At 43.4% G+C, this 15870-nt stretch overlaps 1 protein-coding gene across 1 annotated transcript in view; it reads right to left on the bottom strand.

The window, feature by feature from the left end:
• Positions 1–15870, bottom strand: part of igsf11 (immunoglobulin superfamily member 11) — a 194164-nt gene that overhangs the window by 23760 nt on the left and 154534 nt on the right. Inside the window, exon 3 of the mRNA XM_041211650.1 lies at positions 11880–12087. Within this exon, the coding sequence (XP_041067584.1) occupies positions 11880–12087 (208 nt within the window). The remainder of the gene's footprint in view (positions 1–11879; positions 12088–15870) is intronic.

Here is a 15870-nt window from a genome sequence, read left to right as displayed (position 1 = left end):
AGAGAACAAAAAAAACATGTAATCTCTCAGGATTAAAAAGCCTTTGCCTATGATCTCGAGTCAGAAATAAAGGGAAGTTCACTGAAGCTCTGGCGCTTTGCAGCATGGGGTGGGAGTACAAGCTGGGACAAAATTATCAAATATTGTTGGGCAGCTCTGAGTATATGGCTAGTGGAGGCCAAAGTTCAGGAGGTAGGGAGGGAAAGATCAAACAGAATAACTGAAGCTTGTATCAAGCTCCTTTTAGCTACTAGCACCAGACAACCAAACTGTCTGTTTTATGTGAGCTCTCCAGACTCCCTCTAAATCAAGAATGGTGTCTTTCAAAAAGATGCTATAAGAGAGAGAAAAACAATCAATTTGGAAAGGTTTACAAATGAAATCTGTGACAATATCCTTAAATCAACAATATCACCCTCAATGCAGCAAGTCTCATTCATCACAACTGCTTCATCAACTGGAGTTTAGTGTGGCAGCAACAAAATAGTGGGTGGCTTATCTTTATTTTTAGTGGCATCCTGTCTTTATTTCCCTGACGAGTTCACCTGCATAATCCACTATCAATTGTTTACTTGAAAAAAAAATTTTTCTTATGTTTTTGACCACATATGCAACAGCGTCTCTTTGAGCATATTTCTTTAAGTTGAGGCACTGGGCAATTTAGCTACTACTAAGCAACATTGTCTGAAAATATTTCAACAGATCCAGCTGGTGCTTTATCACAAATATTGAGAAACAATTTCCCTAAGATAAAAGCAAAATACTGCAGATGCTGGAAATCTGAAACAAAAGCAGAAAAGCTGGAAAAACTCAGCAGGTCTGACAGCATCTGCTGTGAAAATAAAGAGTTAACATTTTGAGTCCGTGTAACTATTCTTCTGAGCTAAAGAGAAGTAAAAATGTGATGAAATTTATACTGTTTAAGGGGGTGGGGCGGGGTGGAGCAGGTGATGCTGGATCGAAGGCCGGTGATAGTTGGAGGCAAAGGAGAGATTGCCAGAGATATCGTGGACAAAAGAACAAAGAGATGTTAATGACAGTGGGACTGATAAAGGAGGTGCTGATGGTGGCATTAAAGTCAGAAAGCAGGATGTGATAAAGCAGGACAAGGGTAAACACTCTGGAAAGAAAAACTCCCATCACCCCCACTAGGGTCACCTGTCACTTGTTCATGTTGTTCTTTCCAGAGTGCTTACACTTGTCCTGCTATTACCACTTTCTACTTTCTGACCTTAATGGCACCATCAGCACCTCCTTTAGCCAGTACCACTATCATTAACACCACTTTGTTCTTTTGTCCATTTCATCTCTGGCAATCTCTCCTTTGCCTCCACTTATCTATCGTTGGCCTTAGATCCAGCTTCACCTTCTCCAGCCCCTCTTGAACAGTATAAATTTCATCACATTTTCACTTCTTAGCTTTGAAGAAGAGTCACATGGACTCGAAATGTTAACTTTTTTTTTTCTCAACAGATGCTGTTAGACCTGCTGAGGTTTTCCAGTATTTTCTTTTTTTTGTTTGTAATACAATTTCATTTCTATTTTATCATTGCCTGATGCATGCTAGTGGGGTTTGCAATGGTTCATTTGAAGAAAAACTTTGTCCAATTACACAAGCACCACGCTGATGTTTAGGGTGGAAAAAAAAAACACAGGAACATCTTTTCAATTGCCCAGTCCTCAGGAATACTCGAATAGTGTGCATCTATAAACAAACATGGTCTTCATGACACTTGTGGATGTGCAACAGTGTCCCACTATGTGAGCCCAGAACCAGATTTTAAGCACTGGTGGAAGATAGGAACATTAGGAACAGAAGTAAGTCATTTAGCCCCTCGCATGTGCTCTACCATTCATTAGATCCTTGCTGATCTGCCCCTCAGCTCAATTTTCCCACCTTTATTCCAAATACAGGTTTCCCTTACCTAACACAAATATACCTACCTCCTCAGTCTTGAAAGCTCCAAATGTCCTAATATGTACTGCCTTTTTGGGGAGAAAGTCCCAAACTTCTAGCACCCTTTATGTAAAAAAAAAAGTACTTCCTGATTTCACTTCTGAATGATCTACCTCTAATGTTAAAATTATGTTCACTTTTTCTGGATTTCCCCATGGCTGAGTTGGGCTGGAAAGGATCTTGTACAATCTACTTGAGTCCATTTTATTGCCTAGAATTTCACACTGAATTATCTTTGTTTCGAGTATAAAATGGATAATCACAGTGCCAGGGTACTATAGATCACAAAAGTCAGAAGTACAGAGGAAAATATGCTGCAAGAGCACCCTCTGGTGCATTGCTTCACTCCTGCACAACCTTATAAAAGATTTTAAAAACTAAAAAATCTAAAAAAACCTGAATTATCTATAAATACAAATTTTTCCCCATGGTTATGTTATACCATGAAAGTGTTGTGTTTTAACATTAAAGTTTTCTGCTGTAAAAATATCACAGATTGCACATTAATGGAAAACTAAACATAAACACAAAAGGCCTTGAGGCAGAATGCAGCTTTATGTATAAGCCTGCAATACTCATGCTAAATATGTATATCAGGTTATAAAAGTGTCCTAACAGAAATTCATGGTTATAGACTTTAAATTAATTTTCTGCACCAATTAGTTAATCTTTTCATTTTACTTTGTGTGCAGCAAGGAAATGTACCTGACATTATTTTTCCAAAGGGGAGGCTTTACTTTTTAGGCTATGCACTGATTTTGTATCATTTCAAATATTTATTGAATACTGCCTGCTGTTTTTCATTTAAGTTTAATAGTTCATCTCAGCTTACTGCATTCAATTCGTTTCTCATCCCTTTGAGTCTGCTTTACTTATACTTAAAGCCTCAGTTACTGATTCTCCCGTCCTCTCAAATCAAGTGCTGGAGAAGTGAGCAATATTTCTGTTTGTGGGGATACAGGATCTTCAACTGTCAGCAATGGCTTTAAGGCCTGCTGCCACCTTTTCTTAGTTATTCCTTCAGTGGATGTGGGCATTGCTGGCGAGGCCAGCATTTATTGCCCACTCCTAATGGCCCATGAGAAGACAGTGGTCAGCAACCTTCTTGAACCGCTGCAGTCCCATGTGGTGTAGGTACACCCATTGTGCTGTTAGGAAGGGAATACTAGGATTTTGACCCAGTAACTGAAAAGAAATGATTATATATTTCCAAGTCAGGATAGTGTGTGGTTTGAAGGAACTTGCAGCTAATGTTCCCATGTGTTTGCTGAACTTATCCTTCTAGGTGGTAGAAGTTGCAGAGTTGGAAGGCGCTGTCGAAGGAGCCTTGCTGAGTTGCTGCAGTGCATCTTGTGAGGGTACACACTGCTGCTACTATATGTTTGTGGTGAATGGAGTGAATGTTTAAGGTGGGCTTTAAAGCAAATCTTCTCAAATTGGGGTCGCAAGACAAGATTCTGGGATCGCAAGCTCTGCAGCACCAATGGCTGCCATGGAGTTCTGACTGAACGATAACAATGAATCCTCTTGAACTCCTCGCTTTTTTATTAAAATAGTGGGCGTGGCCTAAAAGGCCGATGTTTGAAGCCCGATTCCTGCTATAAGCAGCCCACTGAAAAGGTAGGTTTTTAAAAATATATGAAGATTAAAAACTTTGCCCATCCCCCAGCTCTCATAGATCTCCCATCATCGACCCTCCTGCATCCCCCCCCCACCCCCCCCCCCACCCCTTTGCTTGCACTGGTTTTAAGAAATAGAGGTAAAGTAAATTATATTTGCGTTTGTGAGTGTTAGGAATGAGTTTTAAAGTTTATTTCTATTTCTGTATTTTTGTTAAGGAAGGTCAAATAGAGTTTTAGTTGCCCTTTACAAGGTGCTTGCATTTCTAATGAGAGTTTTACGACTGTAAGCTAAGTTAAGCAAACAAGAGTAGAACACACAGTGCTGTTGTCTAGCAACAGGGGTCCAGAATGGCAGGTCCCTCCCACAGACACATACACAGAAGAGGAGAAACAGCAGTTTGATTTAGAGACTGTTGGAATTCAGTTGGTTTTGAAAGTAGCTGCCAGGAGAAACTGGAACAAAGGGGACAGATACCAGTCCCAAGCTAAAGAAAATACCTCAAAATCCAGGGAAGTGGAACCAGGGAAAGCCCCAAGCAGACCTTGTGGTCAAAGGAAGAACAAGAACCGGTAAAAGGTCCTCTGAATGAAGTTAAGAGTGAAGGGCACAGAGAAAGGCTACAAGCTTCAAATTTAAAGAGACAAAGCTGCAGAAAGCAGATTTAAAGCGAGAACAGCTTGCAAGAGGCAAGAAGGTTCAAAGAGACAACTGAATGTCTTCAACTCTTTGCTAGGGTCATGTGAAGCAGTGGTACTGTTGATAGCAGAGTCGGTAAGAGATAGTGCATGGCGACAGCTTGAATGCAAGTGGTGGCCCAGGGAAGAGGAACATCAGGGGAGTTTGAAATCCTGGAGGTGAACCCTTGCAGAAGACGTCTGAGAGAAAGCATCAGTTTGGGAGAAGATTCCAAAGCAAGGTCTTGGAGATTGGAAACTTTCACGTGACAGGGAGTGCAGTGAGACTGGTTGGCTCACAGTGTGACAAGCGTCTAGGGGAGTTGCGGAGAGATCCATAGCATCTGGTTGAGGTGGCATCTGTTGCTTGGTTTCAGAGTATGGTGTGTCTGGTCACAGGGTTCCTATTGGCTTACATAGACTGTGTACTTAGTGAACATTACAGTAAGATAGCTTTTGCAACTCGTGTCATTCTTACAAATCTGTATACATCTATAAAAGGTATATTGTGGGTAAAGGAGTAGTTTATCTTTCCTTGTTTAATAAATGTTTTTTTTTGTTAAAAGTTCATCAGCTGACATCTATGACTCTGTTCAGTAGCTACTCTCCACATAACTAAACAAACAAATAAAAGTTAGGATCTATCAAGCTGGTTTCCGCTCTGGGATCAGGCTTGTCCAGGGGGTAACCTCAGCTGGGATCATAACACTGGTCCCCCAAAACCCCAGGTCTCTCCAAAGGGTCACAGCAATTTTGAAGCCTTGAAATGGGATCCCAGTGGCAAGGAGTTTGGGAAGCAATGCATTAAAGTTCTGATACCTATTGTTAGATTACCCATTCCACTGATCAATGTTTCAAATTCAGGGAGGTAGGCTTTAAGAAGTGAGCCCGGAGACGAAGACGGCGGAAGAAGAGTTCAGTATCATGCCGAGCCCGAAATTCATTGAGGTGAGGGCGTAAGGGTATGAACAACACTCCACCCTGCTCTCTTGCCCACATGTCTGTCCTTGGCTTGCTGCATTGTTCCAGTGAAGCCCAACGCAAACTGGAGGAACAACACCTCATCTTCCGACTAGGGACTTTACAGCCCTCCGGACTGAATATTGAATTCAACAACTTTAGGTCGTGAGCTCCCTCCCCCATCCCCACCCCCTTTCTGTTTCCCCCTTCCTTTTTTTTGCCAATAAATTATAAAGATTTTCCTTTTCCCACCTATTTCCATTATAAAAAAAACCCCCACTAGAGCTATACCTTGAGTGCCCTACCATCCATTCTTAATTAGCACATTCGTTTAGATAATATCACCAACTTTAACTTTAACACCTATGTGTTCTATTGTACTATTGTCATTGACATCTTTTGATGATCTGCTTCTATCACTGCTTGTTTGTCCCTACAACCACAACCCCCCCCCCCCCCCACCTCTCTCTCTCTCTCTCTCTCTCTCTCCGCCCCCCACACACACACCTTAAACCAGCTTATATTTCAACTCTTTCTTGGACTCGAACTCAAGTTCTGTCGAAGGGTCATGAGGACTCGAAACGTCAACTCTTTTCTTCTCCGCCGATGCTGCCAGACCTGCTGAGTTTTTCCAGGTAATTCTGTTTTTGTTTCAAATTCAGGGCTTAATGGGATGGTGGTGACTGGATTTGACCTGACTGATACTGCCATCTCCCTACACAGCAGCACATACCAGAACTCTGGCTTCAATCCTCCAAACTCCATGCCAATGGAACACAGAAGCCAGCACCAGACTGTGCAGGATCAAGCTCCAGAGATGCAGCCAGCCCCCTGTCAGGAACAAACTGCCTCCTCAATGTTATGCATCTTTTACAGAGTATGATGAGCCAACATAGTAAAACATCCCAAGGTGCTTCGTGGGACTGATAGGGATAAGTGAGACATGAAAGGATTCAAACACAATTATGAGAATTTTAAAATTGAGGCGCTGATGGACTGAGAGTCATGAGAATATTTTTTATATTAATTCATGGGATGTGGGCATCACTGCCCAGCATTTATTGCCTATCCCTTGTCAACCACATTGCTGAACCAGCTGGGTTTTTATGACAATCAGCAATGGTTTCATGGTCATTATCAAACTTTTAATTCCAGATTTTTATGGAATTCTAATTTTACCATCTGCAGTGGTGGGATTCAAACCCAGGTCCCCAGAACATTACCCTGGGTCTCTTGAATACCAGTCCAGTGACAATACCACCATGCTACCACCTCATGATGAGCGAATGAGATTACTGCAAGTTAGGATAAAGGTAGCAGGATTTTGGACAAGCTTAAGTTCATGGGGCATGGGGGATAAGAAGCTGGCCAGGAGAGCATTAAAATAATTGAGTCTGGAGATAACAAAAGACAGATGAGGGTTTCGGCAGATGGGCCAAGACAGAGATGGAAAAGTGCAATATTACAGAAGTGGGTGTAGGCTTTGTGATGGAGAGGGTATGGAGTCAGAAACTCATTTCAGGGTCAAACGGGATATGGGAGTTGTGAACAGTCTCGTTTAGCCTGACAAGGCCCAGAATGGGATGCTAAAAGGTGGTTGGGATCTGATTTTGTGGCAGGAACCAAAAGGCATAGTTTTGGTCTTCCCAATATTTAATTGGGAGAAAATTTCTGCTCATCCAGGTGGGCTGACAACACAGAAACAGAGGGAGCTGGAGGTGAAGTAGAGGCAAGTATTATTAGCATACATGTGGAACCTGATTTCAAAGTTTTCAAAGTGAAGCCTTTACTTTTTAGGGTGTGCACTGGTTTTGAATCATTTCAAATATTACAGTGGCCTATTCATAAACGGTGCAGGCAGCCATCCTAAGGCTGCCACTGAGTTCGGTTAGCTGCAACGGACAACGTCGTCAGGGAGCAGGCCAGGTGGGAGGGCAAGTTGGCAGGGCAGTCGGCCCCAAGGTTCTCTGATTAGTGCCTTGCTGCCCTCCGAGGAGGCTGCAGCACGCCAGGATATCCTTGTACCAAGGGATGGGAGGAGGAGGCGCCCCCACCGCCGACCTTGTCAATCATGCCTGGGAGGAGGTGGCATCACAGGTCAGCTCCCATGATGTAGCCTACTTGTGAGAAGGTGGTGGTGAGCTGCCTTCTTGAACCGCTACAGTCCATGTGGTGCAGGAACACCCACAGTGCTATTAGGGGGCGAGTTCCAGGATTCGTACCCAGCGACAGTGAAGGAACTGTGAAACATCCAAGTAGGATGTTGAGTGTCTTGGAGGGGAACTTCCAGGTGATGGTGTTCCCATCTATCTGCTGCCCTTGTCCTTCTAGGTGGTAGTGGTCGTGGGTTTGGAAGGTCTTGGAGTATGAGTGGTAATGTTATGGAGGCAGCATCTGGGCAATGCGGCCAGGTCAACCGGCTGCATTGAGGTTGGGGTGCCACTGGGAGGTAAGAGTACCATGCACTGAGGTCACAATATCTGTCAATGCAACCATTCCACTGTTGACTGTATATTGATTTTAGCCTCCAACATGGGATCCCCATCGATAATGGAAAGACGAGCGCATCCTGATCCGGGTGCCAGGCAGACACATTAACAATGTAACGACTTCAACTAATCAAATGCCCTTGCTCTTCCTTTCAGCCTCACAAGAGCATGCCCGGACTTAGAAGACAGAGGGGCCGCCGCTGACACCTGAGGGCACAGAAGACATATATGCACCAGTGTCACACCCTCTCAGCCAGGCAGGCACCAGCGCAGATACCAGCACCTCAGTGGGGATAAGATCAACGGTTAGTACCTTGGCACACAGCACTGAGGGCACTTCACACTTGCTTGAGGTGCAGGCGGAGGCAGAGTGCGCCCAGGGCGCCAACAGTTGGAGGAAAGCTGGGGACCAGGAACATGCTCAGTCGGTGGCTGATGATGGGCCTCTGGAGTCATCCGAGGCAGCAGATGCTGGAAGTCCAGCAGGGTGTGCGAGAGGATCTGGCGGAGATACATGAGGGAATGCTTGCAATGATCTCCTTGATGGAGGAGTCCTTGCTGAGCACGAGCAATGCAATGACTCTCATGGCCGAGCACACTGTCTCCTCCATGGAGAAAGTGTGGCAACTCTCAGAGAAGCTCCTCCGCTGAAGGAGTGTTGGATCAAAGCCCAGGTCAGCATCTATCCGCTCAGCATTTTCCTGAGCATGCTCGTCTTCAGACTCACTATTGGACTCATTGTCTGCTGCCAGAGCAGCTGCATCAACATCTTCTTCCTCCACTGCATCCCTCCTTTCCAGTGCCAGCTTGTGGGGACTGCAGCGTGCAACCACAATCTGGAGGGTATTGCAGTGCGCCTGCTGAACAGTCCAGGCATCTTGAAAAGACTCTCTCGAGAAGTTCTCTCTACCAACACCCTTGTGGAGGCGTGATTCCTATTGTACCGCTGCTCGGCCTCTGTTCTTGGATGGAGGAGAGGTGTCATGAGCCACCATTTGAGGGGATAGCCCTCGTTTCCCAGCAGCCAACCATCTAGCCGGACTGGAGCACTGAAGAGCCCCAGCACCTGGGAGTATCTCAGTATGTACATAATATGGGAACTGCCAGGATACCTTGCACAGACTTGCAGAATCTGCATCTTGTGGTCACACACCATCTGCACGTTCATGGAGCGGAATCCCTTCCTGTCGATGAAGGTACCCGGCTCACCTGCTGGCGCCTTAATGGCCACGTTTTCAGTCAATTGCACCCTGGACGCGGGGGAACCCAACAATCATGGCAAAGCCTCTGGCTCACTCTGCCTGATTGCCTCATCCATGCAGTAGTGAATGAAAGTCAATGCACACTTGAACAAAGTGTCTGTCACCAGCTTGACACTACTGTGGACAGCTGTTTGGGAGACTCCACAAAGATCACCCACCGACCCCTGGAAAGTGCCGGAGGCATAGAAGTTGAGGCCAACCATGACCTTCAGAGCCACTGGCATGGGGTGTCCACCGCACAGTTGGAGCTAATGTCAAGGCTGATCATCTGACTGATGAGGTCACTGTCTCCCTTGAGAGACGGAGCCTCCTTCAGCATTGCACCTCAGACATATTGAGGTAGCTGCATCGCCACCTGTAAACCCTGGCAGCAGGATAGTGATGTCTTCTGCAGCCCCTTCCGCCTTGGACTTCATGTTGGTCCTGCGCCCCTTGTGCCTGCGCCTGTCCTCCCACAGGCAGCTCCTCTGGAGGCTGAATATGGACCCCTGGCCTCCTGCCCTCCTCCCCCTTCTGGCCCTCACTTCCTCCTCAGAGGAGATGCCACCAGCAGAGGCCACAATCCCCATTCCCAGAGTAAGGGAAGGCTGTCTGATGTCTAGAAGGCTCCAAGTGTTATGTTCCTCCAGAGTCCTGAACTGAAGCCTGTTATTTCTGTCAAAGCAGCTCTGAAGTGAAATGAAGTTATCCTGCTCACACAAGCAAGCAGCAGTAAGTAATAAACTAAAGTACTGACAACTCGCATTAGCGGGCCCACTCACCCCTCTTATCCTGCCTGTGAATGAGGTTTATACAAACGTCTCCTACCCGCCTACCCATTGCGCCTGTGCGACAACCTGAAAATCGCACGGGCTGTGCAAAATCGTTGTCAATTGATGCCTCAAGGGCCTTAACTGGCCTGTTAATTAATGGTGGGCGCGTCGCCGAACTCATAGTGTGCCCGCCTTCCGAAATATCGCGATGGCGTGCAGTGACATTGGGACGCATGCCTGATGTCATTGTGCGTCATTTTACGAGCATGCATGTTGGGCCCGCCCCCGCATGCCAACTGTGAAATTCTGCCCCAAGAAACGAAGCAACCAACTTAAATTCAGCAGGCTACCACCAACAGCAGTGAGATAAATCACCAGATGTTTTCTTTTTTTTTTAAACAAGTGATTTTGTTTGAGAAAATGGGATTGCTGAATTTACGTTTGGGTCCCAGATGGTAAATACATAAGATTATTTCTCAGGGTGCTCTAATCAGTCCCTTCATGTTCCAGAGAAATTGTGAATGACAACTGAAAAGTATGAAAAAAAAAACCATGAATTATAAGGACATCATTCTTTAAAATTCAAACACTTTGCCTGTTAGTTGTAATTGCATTTGGTTCAAAGCAATAATGGTCTCTTATCTACTAATGTCAAAGTTAAATTACACATTAAAATGGATCTCTGATTACTTCGCAATTGGAAAGTATGAAAGCGTCTACGCATCCATCAAAACTGCTGAAGCATCAGAGAAGTTATAACTGGGTTTTTGAAGTTGCATACATTCATATCTTTTAAGCCAGCTGTGCCAGTTATCAATGTGTTTCCCCCATAAGTCATTTCTGACCAAGAGACACCTAGCAATTACTACTTTCCATTTTGAAATTTAGTGAAGAGAGAGCAGCTGCCATTTTAACCATAGCCAACTTAAGTAACACATAAAATAACAAACAAATTCCCATTTTTGTCCCAAGACACTGAATTCCTCTTTTGTGGTGATGTCATGGTAGAGCAAGATTTCTGCTTATTTAGTTACTTATTTTGCAAATAAAAATACCCAGAGCCAGGCAACAGCCTCTTCATTTACTGAGTTTATTTTTTTCTGAGTGGGGGATCATCTGGCATGCAGGACCAAAAAGGAGTATGTCAGAGTCAGCTAGAAACGAGGATACTGTGGCGCCAGAACAGGTGGCGAAAGATAAAGGAGTACAAGGGCCCTGGGCAAACTTTGAGAGAGAGAAGGATTTTACTAGACTCCCACCCTCTATTTACAGAAATCAGAACCATTACTATCATCCACAGGTCTACTGCCCTGTTCCACCAGGTGGTCCCATGTAGTGATGAGAGGCAGTCAACAAGAAAATCCACAAGGAATGCGAGACCTTCAGTATTTAAATACAGAAGATACGGAAAGGTGACCAGCAGTTACACCTACGAAGACAGGCCATGGGAAGTCCAGCTTGAGGCCAAAATGCAACATAGGCCTGCTTGCCCAATTTTGCTCCCTTTTCTGCCACAATTCCATCCAATTTGGCACAAGATAATGGATGGAAAACCAGTCCCAACTATTTAATCTTGATTGCCGCATTCTTCACTTTTGCTTGTCATCTTTTATATTCCATAGACGCAGGAGTCACCATGTTACATAAAGTACAGCTTTAGTTCCAGTATTTGAAATATGACAATGCTTAGATTACAAAATATAAAGTGGGAATTCAACAACACCTTGACAAACATTACATTATAAATACACTGTTGAGTGAAAACGATAAAACAATGTTACACAGCTGAATTTGAATGAAATTTTGTAGTGTGCATTGATTGAAAGTGAAAATAGAATTGAAAATGGCAGTCTTAATTTGACCTATAACCCTTAAGAGCCAATCTAGAAAATAAACTTTCAAGCTCTCTATATAGCTTCAATTTGACCATTGATTCTATCATTGAAGGACCTGGAAATCTGCAGCTTTTCATTTCTTTGGAATATTGAGAAACTGTAATAGAGTTGATCATTTGACATCAAGGTAAGTCATACTGTAGTGTGAGCAGCTTCAAGATAACTGGGAGACAATGACACTTAAAAGAGGATAACAAAATCTTATCTAATGCATGGTATACAAGATCATAGTCACTTAAAAGATGGCAGAAGAATAAGTAATTGTACCTAGTACAGACAATCCAAGGATACCTATGTTCCTCTCTCCTCTGTCAGGCACGTTGTTCACCAAACACTGATACGTCCCTGTGTCTGACAGTTGTGTGTTATTAATGAAGATGGAGGCACTTGTGCTGGGCATGGTGACGACAAAGCCCACACGGGAATTAAACTGGGTGGCCCCACTAATTACCTGCCCTCCCTGGTACAAAATTACCTGTGACAGAAGGAAACAAAAAGGAAAAATAAATGGATTTAATTTATCTTAACTGTGGATCAATTCAAAAACATATTATCACATGAATTTAGTAATATTTCATTTGGTGACAAAGTTTTAGTTTAAACATTATCGAGCATAACATCAGTACAGCTATGTACAAATATAGTTGCACCGATTTCAGCAACAAAGGGTCCTATAGCACTTGGCTCCTAAATAGATGGCGATTTGAGTCCTTAAGATGACCAGAGATGATCTGCTTGTTTGAAATCATTACAACAGTGACAATTTCAGAATTCCACCAATCCTGTTAATTGCCAGAGAATGTACATTTTCTATCAGTGTGAAAATTCCTTACAGGCAGTTTAACCATTTCTTTTGAAATTGATCATGATGGCTTTTTTTCCCCTTTGTTACTGGAGCTATAATGGAATTGTGTATAATGTACAACACAGACACTGGTATTTAATGGAAGGAGGTCATGGGCTCATATGCAGGCTGCACATGATAGTCATTGTCAAAATCATCATGGTCTCCGATTCCAAGTCTAATAACAGACTGCAACATTGTTACATGACAGGAATTCAGCATATTTAAACTATACCAGGCTGCTTCTTTAAAAACAGGATGTTTGTTTGGTTCATAGGAGCTTGTATTAGTTCTGCTGCTGAAAACAACAGGATTTCAAGCATGTAGGCAGAGTACAGTATAGCTGCTTTCAAACTTCTTATAACACATAGAATGCATCAGTATGCGAGGATCATATGTCTATTAACCCCAGTAACTAATGTTCAATCCCAATTAATTACTAATGCTCTGATCTGTATTTTCCTTAATTCTTGCCCGAAAATGATTTTCTTTTACTTATACAGTGTTCAACAAGAGTAAGCAAGGTAGGCATCCACTATATGGAATCTATATGTTTGCTTAAGGAGTGTCATTACCTCTGGATATCCACTGACATACCCTGACTCAACCTGACCCGATCTCACCACCCATCTCCTCCTCAATCCCCCTCAACCCACCGATCCAACCTCATCACCTGACTTCACCCTGGCCCACCAACCTCACCACCCAACTCTCCACCACCCAACTCCCCGCCCCCCATCCCCTTATCCCCTAACCTCATCATCCCTACCCCCTTCCCCCCTACCTCACCCACCCTTACCTTCTCTCCATCATTTCTCTAAGAGGTTTTTGGACATTTAACTCTACTTACCAGAATACAGCAGCTAGTGCTACAAAAAGAGCTTATGGCTTCTGCAAAGATACCCTTTGCTGATGTCTCCAAGGATTCCTGTGCTGAATGAGTTCTACAGGATCCTCCTTCGAAAGATTGCCCAGAAAAATCGTAGGAAGGGAAGTGGGGTTTTTTTTGGTCTGATCAGGGTCAGAACCCGCAGAAGATCTAACGTGATCGGAAGATCTTAAACTTCAAAAACTTATCACAACTAAGGCTGGCAAATGAACTGTTAAGTTTGTTTGTTGTTTTACACTACAAGTTGTTAAACCTTAAACAATTGTTAAAAATACTGGCATCCCATTTGTTAAATAATACACTAGAATTAAACATTATTGACTCTCCAATTCAAAGTAGGATGAACTCTATTTGAATCATAAATCACTAACCAATCATCAACTCTGAACCAAGTGCGATCCAGCATTAAACCTGCAACAGTAAGTGGACTTGACAGTGTAATTGCTAAGAAAATGTTTACCCTGACTGGGAATTCTAGATCACAGGATCAGAGTTTCAGAAAAGGGGTAGGTCATTTTGGACTTAAATGGGGAGAAATTTCTTCACTCAAAGGCTGGGGAATCTTTTGAGTTTTCTATCCCAGAGAGCTATGGATGCTCAGTCATCGAGTATATCCAAGATTGTGGATAGTCTTATCTAGTCAATTTGCTTACTCTTATGGTCTTCGTGATGAAGGCCAACTAGAGTTGGCTCTCACCCTGGTCCAACTTAGTTGTGACAGCATGCAAAGCACTTAGATAAACTTTCAGCAAGTTCACACATGCTCATGTTGCTGATGCAGAAATATATTTCTAATATCACATTCAAATCTTGTAAGAGAGAGGACAACATATTCACACTGCCAACACAAGCTACTTGCATGTTTATGCGACTTATCAAGGTGACAATCTCAGACCAGGGTTTCCTAAACTGGGGGCTAGTGAGACAAGATTCTGGGGTCACGAACTCTGCAGCATCAACGCCTGCAGTGGAGCTCTGATGGAGCTACGAGGCCCTTTCAAATCCTTGCATTAAAGGGACAGTCCTGAATGGCCGATTTTTGAGGCCTGATTCCTGCTCCAAAAAAACCCACTGAAAAGGCAATTTTTTGCAAAACCTGGGAAGATTAAGAACTCTGAACCCCTTCACTCACAGGTCTCTCTCTGCACCCCTCACAGCTCCCACTGAGGGGTCACAGCAATTTCGAAGTCTCAAAATTAGGTCACAGTGGGAAGAAGTTTGGGAAGCATTGGCCCAGACACTTGAAGACATGGGGTCTGATCTTCCAATTGCTAAAATATGTACGCTTTATGTTTAGCTGGAGATGAGGAATAGGAGGGGAAAGAAGTCACAAGTGGGAGTGGTCTACAGACCCCCAAACAGTGACTACAATTTTAGACAAAGTATACAAGAAGAAATATTGGGTGCCTGTGATAAAGGGATGGCGATAATTGTGGGTGATTTTAATCTACATATAAAAACTGAAAAAATCAGATTGGCAGTGGTAGCCTGGATGAGAAATTCATAGAATGTTTTTGAGATAGAGCAGCACGTTCTGGAACAAACCAGAGGGCAGGTTATATTAGGCTTGGTAATGTGTAACGTGACAGGATTAATTAACCGCCTCAGAGTGAAGGCACTCCAAGGTAGCAGTGACCACAATATGCTTGAATTTTACATCCAGTTTGAAAGGGGGAAGAGTGGATCTAAGACTAGTATATTAAACTTAAATAAGGACAACTACATGGGCAAGAAAACTGAGCTAGCTGAAGTAAACTGGGATACTAGGCTTGGGGAAACATCAATAGAGAAGCAGTGACAGACATTTAAGGGGATATTTCAGAATACTCAGAATAAATACATTCCTACTATAAAGAAAAATTTTTAAGGGAGGACCCACTATCTGTGCTAAACTAAATAAGATAAGGAAAGCATCAAAATTAAGGAAAAAGCATATCACTGTGCAAAGATGAGTGTCAGGTCAGACGATTGGTTAGAATACAGAGAACGGCAGAGAATGACTAAAAGGTTAATCAGGAGAAAGAAATTAGAGTGCAAGAGGAAGCTAGCTAGAAATGTAAAAATGGATAGCAAGAGTTTCTACAGGTATTTAAAAAGGAAAAGAGTAAGCAAAGTGAGTGTTGGTCCTCCAGAGAATGACAACGGGAGTTAATAGTAGATAATAAGGAAATGGCGGATGAAATGAACAAATATTTTGCCTCTGTCTTCACTATAGAGGATACAAAAAACATTCCAGTAATAGCTGTAAATCAGGAGGTGGAAGGGAGAGGGGACCTTGGTGAAATTACAATCACTAGGGAAGCAGTACTGATCAAACGGATGGAGCTGCGGGCTGACAAGTATCTGGGTCCTGATGGACTTCATGCTAGGGTCTTAAAAGGGATGACTAATGAGGTAGTAGATGCGTTGGTGTTAATTTTCCAAAATTCCCTAGATTCTGGAAAGATTCCATCAGACGGGAAAGTAGCAAATATAAACCCTCTGTTTGAGAGAGGGAGACAGCAAACAGGAAACTATAGGCCAGT

Source organism: Carcharodon carcharias, chromosome 18 (assembly GCF_017639515.1).
Source record: "Carcharodon carcharias isolate sCarCar2 chromosome 18, sCarCar2.pri, whole genome shotgun sequence".
Lineage (NCBI taxonomy): Eukaryota > Metazoa > Chordata > Chondrichthyes > Lamniformes > Lamnidae > Carcharodon > Carcharodon carcharias.
The sequence above is the reverse complement of the archived record's forward strand: the minus strand, read 5'-3'. Positions and strand labels throughout refer to the sequence as shown.